The 19526-nt window shown below is 33.5% G+C and overlaps 2 protein-coding genes across 2 annotated transcripts; both read right to left on the bottom strand.

Moving 5' to 3' along the window:
- Positions 1–353: 353 nt before the first annotated feature.
- Positions 354–3029, bottom strand: LOC148760584 (F-box/LRR-repeat protein At3g26922-like). Its single transcript, XM_088810554.1, has 2 exons — positions 2067–3029; positions 354–359 (listed from the first exon to the last, which is right to left on the bottom strand). The coding sequence occupies exons 1-2, from the start codon at positions 3027–3029 to the stop codon at positions 354–356; spliced, it is 969 nt and encodes a 322-aa protein (XP_088666680.1).
- Positions 3030–12008: 8979 nt separating this feature from the next.
- On the bottom strand, positions 12009–18500 carry LOC148760583 (F-box/FBD/LRR-repeat protein At1g16930-like). Its single transcript, XM_088810553.1, has 4 exons — positions 17523–18500; positions 13034–13999; positions 12299–12396; positions 12009–12018 (listed from the first exon to the last, which is right to left on the bottom strand). The coding sequence occupies exons 1-4, from the start codon at positions 18498–18500 to the stop codon at positions 12009–12011; spliced, it is 2052 nt and encodes a 683-aa protein (XP_088666679.1).
- Positions 18501–19526: the final 1026 nt, after the last annotated feature.

The raw sequence follows: 19526 nt of genomic DNA, 5'->3' as shown, positions 1-19526 counted from the left end.
TAGGTTGCAAATGAACTGGTCCAGTATGTTTTAGGTTCATTCTTGATTGTTGAAAAATATATAAATCCAAGTTCAAGTTACACTTCAGCTTGGAATTTGGTATGATAGAAAATATATGTGATGTATATTTTAGGGTGGGCTAAGTCTGTGCAGATAAAGGCTTGTGTTGTTAACCTGACAGAAAGGCTAGGCCTGGCTAGGATTGGGCTTGTTAACCGGATAGCCTTACACCAAGATGCCATGGTACATGTCTTGCACATGGTCAATGAGATACACAAACAAACTTGCAGCTCTAGAACAATGAATTGATTAGGCATAAAATGTTCATATGGATTGAATGGGCAGCATAGTGCTCAAATCTGCAGAAAACACAATGAGCAAAAAGGAAAATAAACAGTATATGATTCCAATGTTTTCGAACGCCATGCTTTCGTATCTATAAATCAAATGTTTTTACTAAAAAACTGCCTTACTTTTAACTGTTTAAAGAATTTTTGCTTGAGATGGGATAGAATTGAAAATCACATAGTGAAATTCATCAATATACAGCCCAAGTTCTCTCAACTTTAGAAGTAGCTCCATACATAAACAAAACAACAAAGACCGAAATAAAAGACTGATAATCAATTTTAGAAAGAGTTTACAAATCTCAAGTCACTCGTTATCCTCAAAGCTGTCCATGCCTGATAAATCAATTTCAAAGTAAAGCTCGTTAGATAATCAATTTTCACATTTCAAGTGAAATATACATTAATTATTAACAAAAAAAAAAGGATAAAGTAAAAATGCTCACATATTTTCAATACAGTAGAGTTGTTGAGAAAGTAGTTTAGGATGCATGCAGGCATTCCAAACCTCTTGCTTTGCCACTTCTTAACTTTTATCTTCAAATGCTTTAAATTAGCAAATGGAAATTGATTTTGACCCACCAAGGAAGGAAATTTGGTGAGAACCTTACGACATAGAAATGGTTATAAAAGGTTAGAAAAGAAAACCTTTGAGAAAATCACATATTAAGATGCATTCATTTTTATCTAATTCACAATAATTGTCCTTATCGGTTATAAGAACGAGTAAGATAACAAAAGACAACAATAAACAATTTTCTCTACCGTCTCCCAAATGTAAAATAGAAGAAAACCAAAGGCAAATATGTCAGTGATGCACTAAGTGAGTCTAGCGATATATATCTACCTTTTGTGTTTAATAAGGAGTTTACAAGAATAAATTGACGGCTGCCTATAAATATAGACCAGTAGGCATGCTCAATAAAGCAAATTAAAAGCCAGTCCGTGTTAAATAAAATTAAAGACGCATCAACCAGATCAATGCAGTAAGGAAGAATTACTTTTTCTCTTAAATTCTATATATTCAACATTAAGATTTCCTTAAAATTTATTTTCATTAAAATTTTCATGAATCAAATAATGTCAAAATGAGCATGTTGAGGTTCTAAAATGAAAATAGATTGTTATATCCAAGATACAATGTATCTCGTGCTTAAACATGCTCTCTTACAATTAAAAGAGAAAGCTAAAATGATCTTGCAGGTTTCGGTAAATTTTACACAACTAATCAAGATAAGACAAGAGATGACCTTGTCATGGAAAATTTCTTACTACCTTATTCAATGATCCATTTCCTTATGTGCAGGCGAATTCTTATCTTTAAATTCTTTGACACAAAAGTTTAAAAGTACAAGACACATTTATAAAGTGGTGATGAGAAACGCAAATTTAGTATGGAATCTATCTGAACAAGATGAGTTAACATGAGTTCTGTTATTCTTTCTGAATGATGAAACTGTTTCCTTTTAGATGCTGTAACATGTAGTTTTCCTTTTCAGTTTGTGTCCTCTTTTGTATCAATTTCCAACCTAGAGTTGAAGAGAAAATGAACAATATGCCACTCTGTACCATAATCTATAAAACTAACAACGCATTACACACGTGTGATGGAGAGAAAGCATTGCAAATCACTTTAAGCAACAAGATCAATACACCATAATATATCATAAATTCAAAGGTACAATAATATGAAATGGAAAATGAGTAAAAGCAATTTACCTGCACTGTTGACGATGATAATGTTAAAGATTTTGCATGACGAAACTCGTTAAGGGTTTTGATCAAACGAAGAACAGACTCTTCTTCATTGCGTTTAAATCCGGGTGTCTTTATATCAAAATATACATCATCGACAGATGCAAGGTGATCCGTTAAGCACACTATGGGAGGAATACCAGAATACTTAAAAGTTGTGAGTCGGGGAGCATAAATCTCAACCTTACCGTGACAAAGAGATGCAAATGAAAGTACCAAGCTCGTCAGCTTAAGAGCATCAATACATAAACCTTCACTACCCACCGCTAAAATATCAAAAAGTTGCAAAGTTTCAAGATTTGGGCATCCTGAGAAAGCCGTTGGTTCAAAGTTTGGTCCAGCCGTAGAGAAATGAGAAAGATGCAAAGACTTAAGAGCTAGACAAGCCAGCAATGTGGGTAGTTTCATGGGCATCCAATCACTACCTTTCAACTCGAGTGATGTCAATGATTGACAAGTCCAGAAGCTCTCGGGAAATAAATATTGGCAATCAGAGCGGGAATGGAAGGTGAGTTGTTGGACATTGTGTTTAACAGCATAGCAAAGCAATCCGTCTACGAGAAAACAGTGCGGGTCATAGATATGGGATTGGACACAAACCTTGACAAGGTCAGTGGGGCAACGCCGGAGAAGGACTTGGCTAATGAAATTGCTGAAAGAACACATCTTCATCTCTACCTCCTCTTTGTCTTCGTCATCTATTTCCTGTTGGAAAGGGAAAGTATCAAAATCGAAGTCAAGGTTTGGAAGGGATTGCCAGAGGGGCTTCCATCTCTTGGACAAAACACAGGTTTGAACCGCCTGCTTGGTGTTTAAGAGCGACATGATTTTAAGGAGAAGATCATCGGGTAACTTGCTGATCCTGTCTTCAACAGTCATGTTCCTCCTCCCAAGTGTTAACAACAACACATCGCTGAAATCTTCCATCTAAACTTTTCCAAGACCACCCAAACTTGCAAGGGAGAGAGGGGATTTTGGGTTTTCTAAAGGAGAGGAGACTGTTTGAGTGAGAGGTAACGACTTGAGGGGTTTACAGAGAGAAAATGGTAAGGAAAATGAAAATTCGGATTCTTACCTTATACTTATGTTTTAACCATCAATGTCCACACTAATTTTTTTTTTGGACAATATGGTATTTATCATTAAATATTTTTCTTACATTTTCTCTACATAAGTAAAATGTCGAATAGTAGAATGAAACTTAAAAATGGCATATATATGCTACATATTTTTTTTGAGTTATTGTTATCATTTGTGCTACTATTTACAATTCTAAAATGTCGAATAGTAGAATGAAACTTAAAAATTGCCATGCTTTTAATTGTTGAAGAATCTTTGATTGAGATAGAATAGAAATGAAAATTAGATTGTGAAATTCATCCATTTATACAACCGAAGTTTCTCTCAACTTTAGAAGTATCTCCATACATAGAATACTAATAAAATTTACAAAATGCAAATCAATCAAACACTTAAAAAAGATCTTCATATTATGATCATGAAGCCGACCTTTACCCACCATAAATCTCATTGGAAAGCACGGGCATCAACTAAGTCTTACTTTAATTTTTATACATCTTAATCATAATTTAGTTAAAATATAAAAATTTAATTCTATCTAACAATTTAACAATATCAAAATTATAAGGCTTTTGTTAGCATGAAACAAAGGCTTGGTGTAGACACCTATTTCAAAAAAAAAAAAATAATAATAATAAAATTTAATTAAAAAAAAGAGCCAAAAAATAAAAAAATTAATAAGAAATAAAAAAATAAAAAAAAATGATGAATGAATAGGAAGGGACTGAGAGTGTGCTCAACCCCTTATCCAGTCCATTATTACAGGGCATTAGTGCCCTTAAAAGGTAGCCGGATTTAGGGAGGATTGGTCACCTCCGGCTACCAACCCTTCCTGTTTGCCATAGACATGTGAAATCATGCTCAGAAGAGCATGATTTCGCCTCTGGATTGTCCAAATTTTTGGACAATCCAGTTTCTTAAAAGGGGGTTTCAAACCAATGGAGGGAAGGGAAAAACAAAATTTTTTAAAACAAAAAAACCAAAGAGAATCGGCAATCAAAATCCCTAAGAGTCTCTAGTAGCAAAAAACCACAATCAATCAAAAATCCCTAGTCTCTAGCAACAAAAAAACCTCAATCCACAAAATAAAAAAATATACCAAAAATACCAAAAAAAATAAAGCAAAAAATACACAATGGAAAGAGGAGAGCAACTGTGTTTGGGGGATTTTTGGTTAGGATAGATTTTGATTTTTGGGGTTTTTGTTGTCACCGGATAGGAAAGCCTAGAGGGTTTGCCGCCGTTGGTTGGAAAACTAGTTTTTGGGAGTGTTAGAGTTAGGTTTTGAAGGTGAGTCACGTTAGGAGAGAGCTGCTGGGGTGTGACATCGGGGACGTCGAACGGCGAATAGGGGTTTCTGTTTTCGGTGGCCGGCAAAGGAAAGAGAGAGATAGAGATTTGAGGTAGTCGACGCCGCCGGTTAAGGAGGTCCGGTTTGGGGTGGTGGCCGATGAGAAAGGGTTTAGAGAGGGTGGAGGCTTTTAGAGAGAAGGCAAAGAGGAAGCTTTTAGAGAGAGAAACAAGAGGGAAAAAATGAAGGAGGAAGGGAGGAAAGAGAGATTAAATACCTAGGGTTTGGAAGCGTTAAACAGCGTCATTTTGGGCAACAGAAGGCTGTTGGGCAGGAGACTAACACGGGGCATTTTGGGGAGCAGGATTTGTGGGCTTATAGTGGCGGGTTGGCTGAAGTGGGTTGACCCTTTGGGCCGCTTTAGCCCACCAAGGTAAATTCCTAACCCTTTTATGGATCTGTTTGTTGACCCATTTTGTATGATTTCCTTTTTAAGGAATATTAGATAGAATTAATTCTAAATTGTTATAGTATAAAATTTTAATTTTTTTATGATATTTTAGACTTAGAAGGTTAATGCAAATGGAAGAATATAGAAATAATAAAGCATAAAAAAAATAAAAATATTTTTGGAGGATGTTTAGCTATACAAAGAATTGAAGCTTAGGAAAATATTTACTACAAATATAAAAATAACAATAAAAATAACATATAAATGAATGAAGTAAATGGTAGGCTAAAGATTTATATATAAAATTAAGAACTTGGAAATTATTGGATTAAGTATTAAAGTAATAAAATGGGTATGAGAATCAATCTTAGAAAATTAACCCCTAAAAAATAGAAAATAATGATAATACTTTATGACATTAACTACAAGTATAATATACCGATGATGGGATGTCCATTCGGAGCGCGAGAAGTCGCAATTTCGAGTAAACTTCCCTAGGTTAGGGGTTTCGATTAAGACTCCACTAGTACGATGGAAGGGTCTTAATTTGGAATTCCAATGTTCCTAATTTTAAATAAAATAAAATACTGTATATTCAATGACCAATTAATCAAAATATACAAAACAAAAAAAATAGAAAATTAGCAATAATAATGAATTCGTTAATCATAATACAAAAGTGGAAAATACATATTAAAAAAAATAACAAGTTACGGATGATAAAAAATAATAATACTTGGTCTAAAAATTTGATTTTTGACTTTCGTATAATAAATAAGTATCTATATAGTTAAATATATATCGACATAGAAATGGTTATACAAAAACAATCAATAAACGTAAATTATTTGTTTATAATAAACACACACAAAGAAGAAGTAGTGAATTTCGTGGGAAATAGGAAACGAACATAGAATCTACGAGTGCATCATGTACCATGGTCGCATTGTTAAATGTCATGGCATATAGATATATTTTGTATACGGGTCTAAACCCCAATGATGAAACTTTTCGAGAAAGCTTGCGAAGGCAAGTTTCATCGGTAAATTCCCTAGGTGAAAAGATACCTCCGAACTCCACTAGTACAATGAGAGGGTCCGGAGAAATATCTTTAATAAAAGGCTTTTACCCGTATTAGGATTTGCATTCATGAAAGCACTGTTTTTTTTTTACGCACAAACGACTATCCCGATGATGAGATCTACCAAATAAACTTGCGAAGGCGAGTTGCTAAGGTATTTCCCTAGGTGAGAATACTTTTGGATCCCACCAGTACAATGGACAGATTCGGAAAGTACACTCAATAAAGGATTTTCGTTTGGCATTATCTCGATTTTATGCCACATATTTCACAATTGCATCATGTGCATGTTAGACCCGTAAAAAATGAAATAAAATATTCTAATAAAAGATAAAATAAATAAATAACAATTAAGGAAACATAAGAATAAAACTAATGGGTTAGGATAATATATGATTAAATGGTACCGTTCGTGGAACGGGTGTCACAGGGGTGCTAATCCTTTCCCGTGCGTAACCGTACTCCTGAACCCAAATCTAAAAGATACGTAGACCAGTTTATCATTCTTTCGACAGACCTAAAATTAATTTAGGATTTTGTCGAGTATAACAAAATAGGGTGGCTAATCACACCTAGAAAAAAAAGATTGGTGGCGACTCCTAGTTACTCGATTTTCACCCACGTCTAGCTGTCGAGTTTCCGGACCCGCACGTTACGACACTTGGCTTGGCTAGACTTGAGAGTAGCCGAGCAAACGTGACCATGAAGAGTGAAACCATGCCTCAAGATGTCGTGGTACATGTCTTACACATGCCATGATATCTCTAGACATAAAATGTCAATAAAATTTACAAAATGCACATTAATCAAACACTTAAAAAAATTCTTGATATTATGACCAAGAAGCTGACCTTTACCCACCATAAATCTCATTGCAAAGCACAAGTATCAACTGAGTCTTAATTTAATTTTTATACATCTTAATCGTAATTGAATTCAAATATAAAAATTTAATTATGTTTAACCATTTTTCAATATCAAAAGTTTAAGGCTGTTGTTGTTAGCATGGAAGAAAGGCTTGGCTTGGTTGGACTTCAGAGTAGTCAAGTAAACATGACCATGAAAGGTGAAACCATGCCTCGAGATGCCATGGTACATGTCTTACACATTTTCATTGAGAGATACAAACTTGCAGCTGTAGAACAGTATAATTGATTAAACATATAATGTTCACTTGGATTAAATGGGTCGCATAGTGCCCAAATCTGTAAAAAAACACAATAAGCAAAAAGGAAAATAAACAGTATATGATTCTAATGTTTTTGAACTTTTGGATCCCATCAGCCATGCCTTCTTGTCTATAAGCCAAATGATTTTGCTTAAAAATTACCCTACTTTTAATTGTTGAAGAATCTTTGATTGAGATAGAAACTAAAATCAGATTGTGAAATTCATCCATTTATACAATCAAAGTTTCTCTCAACCTTAGAATTATCTCCTTACATAGAATGCTAATAAAATTTACATGATGCACATTAATTAAACACTTAAAAAAGATTTTGATATTACGATCATGAAGCCAACCTTTAGCCACCATTAGTCTCATTGCAAAGCACGGGTATCAATTGAGTCTTAATTTAATTTTTATACATCTTAATCATAATTTAGTTAAAATATAAAAATTTAATTATGTCTAACAATTTTTCAATATCAAAATTATAAGGCTTTTGTTGGCATGAAACAAAGGCTTGGCTTTGCTAGACTTGAGAGTAACCAGGTAAATGTGACCATGAAGAGTGAAACCATGCCTCAAGATGCCATGGTATATGTCTTACACATTCCATGGCATCTCCATACATAGAATGTCAATAAAATTTACATAATGCACATTAATCAAACACTTAAAAAAGATCTTGATATTATGATCACAAAGTCGACCTTTACCCACCATAAATCTTATTGCAAAGCACAGATATCAACTGAGTCTTAATTTAATTTTTACACATCTTAATCATAATTTAGTTCAAATGTAAAAATTAAATCTTGTCTAACAATTTTCAATATCAAAATTATAAGGCTTTTGTTGTTAGTGTGAAAGAAAGGCTTGGCTCGGTTGGACTTTAGAGTAGCCAAGTAAACATAACCATGAAGAGTGAAACTGTCACGACCCGGAACTCCCCTCGAGCCCGTGACAACCGCCGCGGTGCCCCGATGGGCACTCATCTCTCGGAATGCCAACCGGAACCTCGCAAGGCTTAATATCAGTTTCTCGTTTTCCCTGGTGAGTAACTATTGCCAAATATTATGTTCTAAAGGATTTTGAGCTATTTCCAACTTAAAACTGATAAAATAAAAATTTTGTCTCACTGAGGCATTTTGGTCATTTTTCACTAAAAATTTCGAAACCAGTTAAAAATATAGTAAACAAGTACCAATCGCATAATTCATATTCAAAACTAAGTTTAAGCATCTAAAACCTTTATTTAAAATGAAATTCTAATTATTTGAATATAATAAGAAGATAAAATAAAATATTCAATAAAATATTTTATTTTCTTATAAACAGTAATTTTAGAGTTATACGTAAATACTTTTTGTAATATAAAAACAAAATAAATTCATTCTTACTGTAACACAATAAAGTAGAATATTTAAATTAATTTAAATTTACAACATCAAGTGTGCCCACAAATAACTAGAATTAAGGAAAACTGTGAACCTACTGTGTGGAGGACGCTAATCCAATAGAAGCCCTCAATGGAATCAGCTATCTACAGCTTACTCTGAGCTTGAAATGGGTGGAAAGGAGGGTGGTGAGATTATAAAATCTTAGTGAGTAAACAAACATCATTTAAATCATCTAAAACCGAGTAAAAGGAGACAATTCAAATATCCCACCATTTTTAAGTATTTCACAATTTGAAAATTCATTCTAACCCATGCAAATAGTTGTATTTCATTTAATTTCTCATTAAGGCTTATGATTTCCATAAACATTTGGCTCATGCCATCAAATAGTACTCAGTGACACCTTAATTAGAGGTGTACACTCGAGCCCGCCAAGGCTGTTAAAAATTCACATTTCACATAAATCATATTTTTATTTTGAAAACATAGCCGTTCCTTGGCGTTAGCGGAGTTCATCATCATGAGGTGGTTCGGCGTGACGTGAACTCTAACCATACCTCAAAAGATACCCTACGCGCCTCTCCGACCGAGGTACATATATATATCCGGATTTCGTGCCCCTCTAATAGGCTGATCCACGAAATCCGCCCACTACAGCAAGCTAAACCCACCATACAATAAATTTCAATAACATGATATGGCAATTATTGTAATTCACAGCCTTTTAAGGCTAAATACATATTTCATACATTTCAACACAAATATCAATTCAGCCATTCATGCAAATATTGTCATAAGCCATTCGATTTCAAATCATAAATTTACAATATAACAAGTGGTCTCCAATTACTCTATTTTTCAAAATCATTATTCGATTTTAAGACAATTTATAAAATCCTTTCATTCAAATACATTTTTTTTGTAAAACACAAAGATTTACCATTTAAACTCCTTTTCAAAAAATTTCACCAAAACCGAATAAAAACATACTTTAGATAATAAAAATGATGGTAAGGTTACTCACCTCATAATAGCGGGATTTCTACGTCGTTATTAATTCGTATACGAGTATAATTATACTTAATTGCCCGTCACCTACTTTGTTCAACAAGCTTTCCTAGCAACCATTTAAATTCAATACATTTAGTGAATCAATTCTACTTTTCTCTCTCTCATTCTATCATAAATCCACTCACCTAATTCACATCTTAATATATTTTTACTATAATTAATTGCATCTTTTGTTCACGTAATTCTTTAGAGTATTAACACCGGTAACTTATTTACGGTATTTAGTGCCTATTTCAACCTTCTAAGCAACTTAAATTTACTTCATATCACCAATTAACCAATGCATAATTAAATAAAATAATTTAGCCTCCATATAATCCAATTTCAAAATAAATCATGGTGAAGAGTAAAGAAATTTTACCCAATTAAACTAAGTTGGCCCAAATCTTCACCTTCCTTTTCTTTTGGATTTTTCTTCCTTTGTTGTTTTTAGACTCTTATTCATGGACTTCTCCCATTTCTTTCTAATTGGACCATGTCCATTTTTCTTGCTTGTTGGGCCATGCCCATTTTCTTTGTTATTTTCTTTTCTTTTCTTTTCTTTTCTTTTCTTTCTTTCTTTCTTTCTTTCCCACCGTCCAACAACCTTGTTTGTCTTTCTTTTTCTTCTCTTCACATGCACAAACCGTCCACTCTCTTCCTCTCTCTCCCTCTCACCACCGGTCACCCTTTCCTAGCTTTTTATCCTTCAATTTTTTTCAGCAGCTACAGCTGCTCATTTTGGCTCCAAAATCAGCAGCTATGCTGTTTTGTTTTTCTTCAAATATTCAGCAGCTAAGCTGCACCTTTCCCTCCAAAAATTTGTAGCCAAAACAATCACAATTTACCATCAAAATAGCACCTCAAAACCTTCAATTTTCTACTACAAAATTCTGCACTTTTTGGCATCCAAAACCAGTAGAAAAATGGCACTGTCTAGCCTCCAAAACCAGCCCTTAAATGGCTCTCTTTTCCTTCTTGAATGGTAGCAAAAATAGCCCCTCAACTCAGCTCTCTTTTCCTTTTATTTTTCTTTCTCTCTTGGCTTTCTCTTTGTTCTTTCTTTCTCTTCGTTTCTTCTTTGTTCTTTGGTTTCTCTTTTACACTCCCTCAACCGACCTCTCTCTTCTTTGTCTTCTTTACTTAGTTTACTCAATGGTATATATATATATATACTATTTTATTTCTTCATGAATGTTCCACCACATTCAGCTTTGTTCCAACCAGTCACATCACAATCTTTTTTTTTTCTTTTCTTCCTTCACTTGTTGCTTCACATGCCCCCCCCCCTCTAATTCACTAAGGAAAGAGTCTTTGACTCTTTTATTGACCACATGGGCGGCTGCCCATGTTGGTCTTATAATATTTTTTTTTATACACATACTATTATTATTTTACTCTATGTTAATTTTATTTTTCTATTTAATTTCCATTGCATATCCTTTAACTTTTATATGTTAAATTCGATCCTTTTGATATGTCTAAAAATTTCAATTTTCATCTAACTTCCTTTCTCAATGCGTGTACCACCGAAATATACAGATTGCACCTCAACGCAATATTACCACAATATTTAAATATTTACTTATCCGCGTTGGTTCGACTTAACAAAACACGCGTATTTCACTTTTATCGCTTATTTCTACAAAAATTCACTTGTATTTCTTCTCCCCCACTTGGATCAACCATATGATCCTTTTTCATGACTGATTTCGACATCCGGTTAAATATTAATATTTTAATATTATTTAATTAATAAAAATATTATTTTATTCTAAAAATTTTATCTTGTCTCCTTGGTACTCAAAATTCCTTATTATGCCTCACTTGACTTCTGAATCGCCTTTTATCTCACAAATTCTCTTCCGATAAAATTATTATTATTCTATTATTATTTTCTCGCATGCGGATCATTTTATCTTAAACTACTCCTTTCGTCTTTTATCACTTTGAAACATTTTAATTGACTTCAATTTGCATCCGATCAACTTTATTTATCACTATATCAAAGTATGGGTTATTTCAGAAACCATGCCTCAAGATGCCATGGTACTTGTCTTACACATTCTCAATCAGATATACAAACTTGCAGCTTTAGAACAATATAATTGATTAAACATAAATTGTTCATATGGATTAAATGGGCAGCATAGTACTCAAATCTGTAGAAAACATAAAGAGCAAAAAGGAAAATAAATGGTATATGATTCTAATGTTTTCGAACTTTTTGATCCCAGCAGTCACGCTTTCGTATCTTTAAGCCAAATATTTTTGCTTAAAATTACCCTACTTTTAATTGCTCAAGAATCTTTGATTGAGAAAGAATAGAAATGAAAATCAAATAGTGAAATTCATCCATTTATACAGCCAAAGTTTCTCTCGACTTTAGAAGTAGCTGCATACATAAACAAAACAGCAAAGACCAACATAAAAGACTGACAATCAGTTTTAGAAAGCGTTTACAAATCTCAAGTCACTGGCTATCCTCAAAACTATCCATCCCTGAGAAATCAATTGCAAAAGCAAAGCTCGTAAGATAATCAATTTGCACATTTCAAATCAACTATACATTAATTATTAAATAAAAATAAAAGATAAAGTAAAAATACTTACATATTCTCAATATAGCAGAGTTGTTGAAAAAGTAGTTTAGGATACATGCAGGCATTTCAAACCTGTCCCTTTCCCACTTCTTAACTTTTATCTTCATATGCTTTAAATTAGCAAATGATAATGGATTTTGATCCAGCAAGGATGGAAATTTGGTGAGAACCTTACCACAAAGAAATGGTTATAAGAGATTTAGAAAAGGAAATCTTTGAGAAAATCACATATTAAGATGCATTCGTTTTTATCTAAATCACGATAATTGTCATTGTCCGTTATAAGAAAAAATAAGATAACAAAAGAGAACAGTAACCAACTTATCAAGATAAGACAACAGATGACTTTGACATGGAAAATTTCTTCATTCTTACCACCCTATTCAATGATCCATTTCCTTTGTTGCAGGCGAATTCCTATACGGGAATTCTGTGACAATATAGTTTAAAAGTACAAGACACATTTATAAAGTAGTGATGAGAAACGTAAATTTAGTATGGAATCTATCTGAACAAGATGAGTTTTGTTATTCATTTATAATGATGAAACATTATCCTTCTAGATGCTGTAACATTTAGTTTTCCATTTCAGTTTGTGTCCTCTTTTGTATCAATTTCCAAGCAAGAGTTGAAGAGAAAATGAACAATATGCTGCTCGGTATCATAATATATAAAGCTAACAACGCATTGCACAGATGGAGAGAAAGTGTTGCAAATCACTTTAAGCATCAAGATCAACATACCATAATATATCATAAATTCAAACGGTCAATAATATGAAATGGAAAATGAGTAAAAGCTATTTACCTGCACTGTGGACGATGATAATGTCAAAGATTTTGCATGACGAAACTCGCTAAGGGTGTTGATCGAACGAAGAACATACTCTCCTTCACTGTGTCTAAATCTGGGTGGTGTCTTTATATCAAAATATACATTATCGACAGATGCAAGGTGATCCGTTAAGCACACAATCGGAGGAGTACCAGAATACTTAAAGGTTGTGAGTCGGGGAGCATAAATCTCAACCTTACCGTCACCAAGAAATGCAAATGAAAGTACCAAGCTTGTCAGCTTAAGAGCATCAATACATAAACCTTCACTACCCACCGCTAATATATCAAAAAGTTGCAAAGTTTCAAGATTTAGGCAACCTGAGAAAGCCGTTGGTTCAAAGTTTGGTCCAGCCGTAGAGAAATGAGAAAGATGCAAAGACTTAAGAGCTGGACAAGCCAGTAATGTGGGTAGTTTCATGGGCATCCAATCACTACCTTTCAACTCGAGTGATGTCAATGATTGACAAGTCCAGAAGCTCTCGGGAAATAAATATTGGCAATCAGAGCGGGAATGGAAGGTGAGTTGCTGGACATTGTGTTTAACAGCATAGCAAAGCAATCCGTCTACGAGAAAACAGTGCGGGTCATAGATATGGGATTGGACACAAACCTTGACAAGGTCAGTGGGGCAACGCCGGAAAAGGACTTGGCGGATGAAATTGCTGAAAGAACACATCTTCATCTCTACCTCCTCTTGGTCTTCGTCATCTATTTCCTGTTGGAAAGGGAAAGTATCGAAATCGAAGACAAGGTTTGGAAGGGATTGCCAGAGGGGCTTCCATCTCTTGGACAAAACACAGGTTTGAACTGCCTGCTTGGTGTTTAAGAAAGACATGATTTTAAGGAGAAGACCATCAGGTAACTTGCTGATCCTGTCTTCAATAGTCATGTTCCTCCTCCCAAGTGTAAACAGCAACATATCGCTGAAATCTTCCATCTAAATTTTTCCAAGACCACCCAAACTTGCAAGCGAGAGAGGGGATTTTGGGTTTTCTAAAGGAGAGGAGACTGTTTGAGTGAGAGGTAACGGCTTGAGGGGTTGATAGAGAGAAAATGGTAAGGAAAATGAAAATTCAGATTCTTACCTTATACTTATGTTTTAACCATCAATGTCCACTCTGATTTTTTTTTTGGACAATATGGTATTTATTATTAAATATTTTTCTTACATTTTCTCTAGATAGGAAAAATGTCGAATAGTAGAATGAAACTTAAAAAATGCATATATATGCTACATATTTTATTTGACTTATTGCAATCGTATGTAATACTATTTACAATTCGTAATATAGAGAATGCCAATAAAATTTTACAAGATGCATATCAATCAAACACTTCAAAAAAATCAAGATTTTACAACCACGAAGCTAACCTTTACCCACCATAAATCTCACTTCGTAACACAAATATCAATTGAGTTTTAATTTATTTTTTATACATCTTAATTATAATTTAGTTCAAATATAAAAATATTATTAAAAATTTAATTTGGTCCATCAATTGTTCGATATCAAATTATAAGGCTTTTTGTTGTTAGCTTGAAAGAAAGGCTTGGCCTGGCTAGATTTGAGAGTAGCCAAGTAATTACATGACCATGAAGAGTGAAACCATGCCTCAAGATACCATGGTACATGTCTTACACATTCTCATTGAGATATACAAACTTGCAACACTAGAACAATATAATTGATTAAACATAAAATGTTCGTTTGGATTAAATGGGCAGTGCAGTGCTCAAATTTGCAAAAAAAAAATAAAAACTCAATGATCCAAAAGGAAAATAAACAGTATATGATTCTAATGTTTTTGAATTTTTTGATCCCATCAGTCATGCCGTCGAATCTATAAGCCAAACGTTTTTGCTTAAAAATTACCCCATTTTTAATTGTTAAAAAATCTTTGATTGAGATAGAATAGGAACAAAAATCAGATTGTGAAATTCATCCATATATACAACCAAAGTTACTCTCAACTTTAGAAGTATCTCCATACATAGTGCTAATAAAATTTACAAAATGCACAGCAATCAAACACTTAAAAAAGATCTTGATATTACGATCACGAAGCCAACCTTTACCCACCATAAATCTCATTGCAAAGCACGGGTATCAACTGAGTCTTAATTTAATTTTTATATATCTTAATCATAATGTAGTTCAAATATAAAAATTTAATTCTATCTAACAATTTTTCAATATCGAAATTATAAGGCTTTTGTTAGCATGAAACAAAGGCTTGGCTTGGCTAGACTTGAGAGTAGTCAAGTGAACGTGACCATGAAGAGTGAAACCATGCCCCAAGATGCCATGGTACATGTCTTACATATGCCATGGTATCTCCATACATTGAATGTCAATAAAATTTACAAAATGCACATTAATCAAACACTTAAAAAAGATATTGACATTACGATCACGAACCTGACCTTTACTCACCATACATCTCATTGTAGAGCACAGGTATTAACTGAATCTTAATTTAATTTTTATACATCTTAATCATAATTTGTCTCAAATATAAAAATTTAATTCTGTCTAACAATTTTCCCATATCAAAATTACAAGGTTTTAGTTGTTAGCATGAAAGAAAGGCTTGACCTGGTTGGACTTCAGAGTAGCCAAGTAAACATGACCATGACGAGTGAAACCATGCCTCAAGATGCCATGGTACATGTCTTACACATTCTCAATCAGGTGTACAAACTTGCAGCTCTAGAACAATATAATTGATTAAACGTAAAATGTTCATATGGATTAAATGGGCAACATAGTGCCCAAATCTGTAGAAAACATAAAGAGCAAAAAGGAAAATAAACGGTATATGATTCTAAAGTTTTCAAACTTTTTGATCCCAGTAGCCATGCTTTCGTATCTTTAAGGCAAATATTTTTGCTTAAAAATTGCCCTACTTGTAATTCTTAAAGAATCTTTGATTATGATAGAATAGAAATGAAAATCAGATAGTGAAATTCATCCATTTATACAGTCAAAGTTTCTCTCAACTTTAGAAGTAGCTCCATACATAAACAAAACAGCAAAAACCAACATAAAAGATTGACAATCAGTTTTAGACAGAGTTTACAAATCCCAAGTTACTCGCTATCCTCAGAACTGTCACAGCCTGCTACTTTGCTATCCATCCATGAGAAATCAATTACAAAACGAAGCTCATCAGATAATCAATTTCACAGTTCAAGTCAAATATACATTAATCATTAACAAAAAATAAAAGACAAAGTAAAAATACTAACATATTTTCAATATAGTAGAGTTGTTGAGAAAGCAGTTCAGGATACATGCAGGCATTTCAAACCTCTTGCTTTGCCACTTCTTAACTTTTATCTTCAGATGCTTTAAATTAGCAAACGGTAATCGATTTTGATCCAGCAAGGATGGAAATTTGGCGAGAAGCTTGCCACAAAGAAATGGTTATAAGAAATTAGAGAAAGAAATCTTTGAGAAAATCACATATTAAGATGCATTCATTTTTATCTAATTGATACTAATTGTCATTGTTCGTTATAAGAATGAATAAGATGACAAAAGACAACAATAAACAATTTGCACTGTTGTCTTCCAAAAATAAAATAGAAGAAAACCAAAGCCAAATCTGGCAATGATGCAGTAAGTGAGTCTAGCAATATATATCCACCTTTTGTGTTTAACAAGGACTTTATAAGAATAAATGGATGGCTGCCAATGAAATATAGACCGGTAGGTATGCTACAATAAAACAAATTAAAAGCCAATTCTTATTAAATATAATTAGAGAAGCAATAACCAGATCAATGTATTAATGAAGAATTACCTTTTTGTTTAAATTTTGTACATTCAACATATAGATTTCCTCCGAATTTCTTTTCAGTAAAATTTTCGTGAACCAAACAACATCAAAATGAACATACTGGGGTCTTACAATGGAAACAAATTGTTAAATTCAGGACACAATGTGTCTCATGCTTAAACATTCTCTTTTGCAATTAAAAGAGAAAGCTGAAATGATCTTTAACGCTTTGGTAAATTTTACACAACTTAGCAGGACAAGACAACAGATGATCTTGTCATGGAAAATTACCTTACTATCCTCATTAATGATCCGTTTCCTTTTGCATAGGTGAATTCCGATGCTTGAATTCTTTGACATATGAGTTTAAAAGAACAAGACACATTTATAAGTGGAGATGGGAACCATAAATTTAGTAGGGGAATCTATGTGAAAAAGATGAGTTAGCATGAGTCCTGTTCTTCTTTTAGAATGATGAAACAGTATTCTTTTAGAATGTTGTAACCCATTACACACATAAGTGATGGAGAGAAAGTTAGTTTTGCAAATCTTTTCTTGATTAAGTTTGCTTCCACTCCAAGCCGTAATGGTTGAAAAAGAGATGTAAGCAATAAGATCAACATAGCAAGATGATAAATTTCAAACAGATTAATGATATGTGAGTAAAAACAATTTACCTTGACTGTTGAGGTGGATAATGTGAGAGATTTTGCTTGACGAAACTCCTTGAAGGTGTTGATCAAACGAATAACACTCTCTTCTTCATTGCGTTTAAGTGAGTATGCCTTTATATCAAAATATACATCATCGAGAAATGCAAGATTTTCCTTTGAAGACACTATGGGAGGAATACCGGAATACTTAAAAGTTGTGAGTCGGGGAGCACAAATCTCAACCTTGCCCTCACCATGTAACACAAATGAAAGTAACAAGCTTCTGAGATTAACAGCATTAATACATAAATTTTCACTTCCAATCCAAATATCAAAAAGTTGCAGAGTTTGAAGATTTGGGCAACCTGAGAAAGCCGTTGGTTCAAAGTTTGGTCCAGCCATAGAGAAATGAGAAAGATGCAAAGACTTAAGAGCTGGACAAGCCAGTAATGTGGGTAGTTTTACGGCCATCCAATCATTACCTTTCAACTCGAGTGATGTCAATGATTGACTAGTGTAGAGACTCTGGGGCAATAAAAATGGGCGACCACCTCCACCTCTGTGGAGTTGGAAGGTGAGGTGTTGGACATTGTGTTTGACAGCGTAACACATCAAACCAGCTAGGACAGAAGCATGCTGGTCATAGTTGAGAGACTGGACACACACCTTGACAAGGTCAGTGGGACAACGCCGGAAAAGGACTTGACTGATGAAATTGCTCAAAGAAAGCATCTTGATACCTACCTGCTCTCGGTCTGCGTCATCTAACTGAACTATTTTCTGTTTGAAAGGGGAAGTATTGTAATTGAAGTCAAGGTAAGGAAGGGATTGCCAGAGGGGCTTCCATCTCTTGGACAAAACACAGGTTTGAACTGCCTGCTTGGTGTTTAAGAAAGACATGATTTTAAACAGAAGATCATCAGGTAACTTGCTGATCCTGTCTTCATTATTCCTGTTCCTCCTCCCAAGTGTTGACAACAACATATCGCTGAAATCTTCCATCTAAACTTTTCCAAGACCACCCAGAATGGGAGAGAGGGGATTTTGGGTTTTCTAAAAGAGAAGAGACTGTTTGAATGAAACGGTTGGCTGCAGCAGCAATGACCAAGTGAGCGTGAGAGGAAACGGCTTGAGAGAAAATGGTAAGGAAGATGAAAATTCGGATTTTTACCTTAATTTTACATATGTTTTAATTACCTACAAACGACGTAGTTTACCAAGGCAGGATCAAACTAATTATCTTGCCCACTCTAATTTATCATTCAATATTTTTCCTACATTTTCTCTACATATACACCATGAAACTTCAAGTTGCATATATATATATATATATATATATATATATATATCATATCGAGTTTTATGCTTTATTTTCTTATCTCATTTTTATTTGAATTATTGCTACCATATGTAATACTATTTACGATTCTTAATATAAAATATCGATAAAATTTTACAAAATGCATATCAATCAAACACTTTAAAAAATCAAAGTATTACTACCGCGAAGTCGACCTTTACTCATTGTAAATCTCACTATATAACGCACGCATCAATTTAGTCTTAATTTAATTTTTATACATCTTAATCATAATTTAGTTCAAATATAAAAATTTAATTCTGTCTAAAAATTTTTCAATATCAAATTATAAGGCTTTTTGTTGTTTGCATGAAAGAAAGGATTGCATTGGCTGGACTTGAGAGCATCTAAGTAAACATGACCATGAAGAGTGAACCATGCCTTAAGATGCCAAGGTACATGTCTTACACATTCTCAATAAGATACACAAACTTACAGCTCTAGAACAATATAATAATTGATTAAACATAAAATGTTCATATGGATTAAATGGGCAACATAGTGCTCTAATCTGCAGAAAACACAAAGAGCCAAAGGGCAAATAAACAGTATATGATTCTAATGTTTTCGAATTTTTCAATCCCATCAGCCATGCTTTCTTATCTATAAGCCAAATATTTTTGCTTTAAAATTGCCCTACTTTTAATTGTTTAGGAATCTTTTATTGA

This window comes from Theobroma cacao, chromosome 10 (assembly GCF_053813885.1).
Source record: "Theobroma cacao isolate CCN51 chromosome 10, ASM5381388v1, whole genome shotgun sequence".
Lineage (NCBI taxonomy): Eukaryota > Viridiplantae > Streptophyta > Magnoliopsida > Malvales > Malvaceae > Theobroma > Theobroma cacao.
This window is presented reverse-complemented; position numbering and strand designations above follow the sequence as displayed.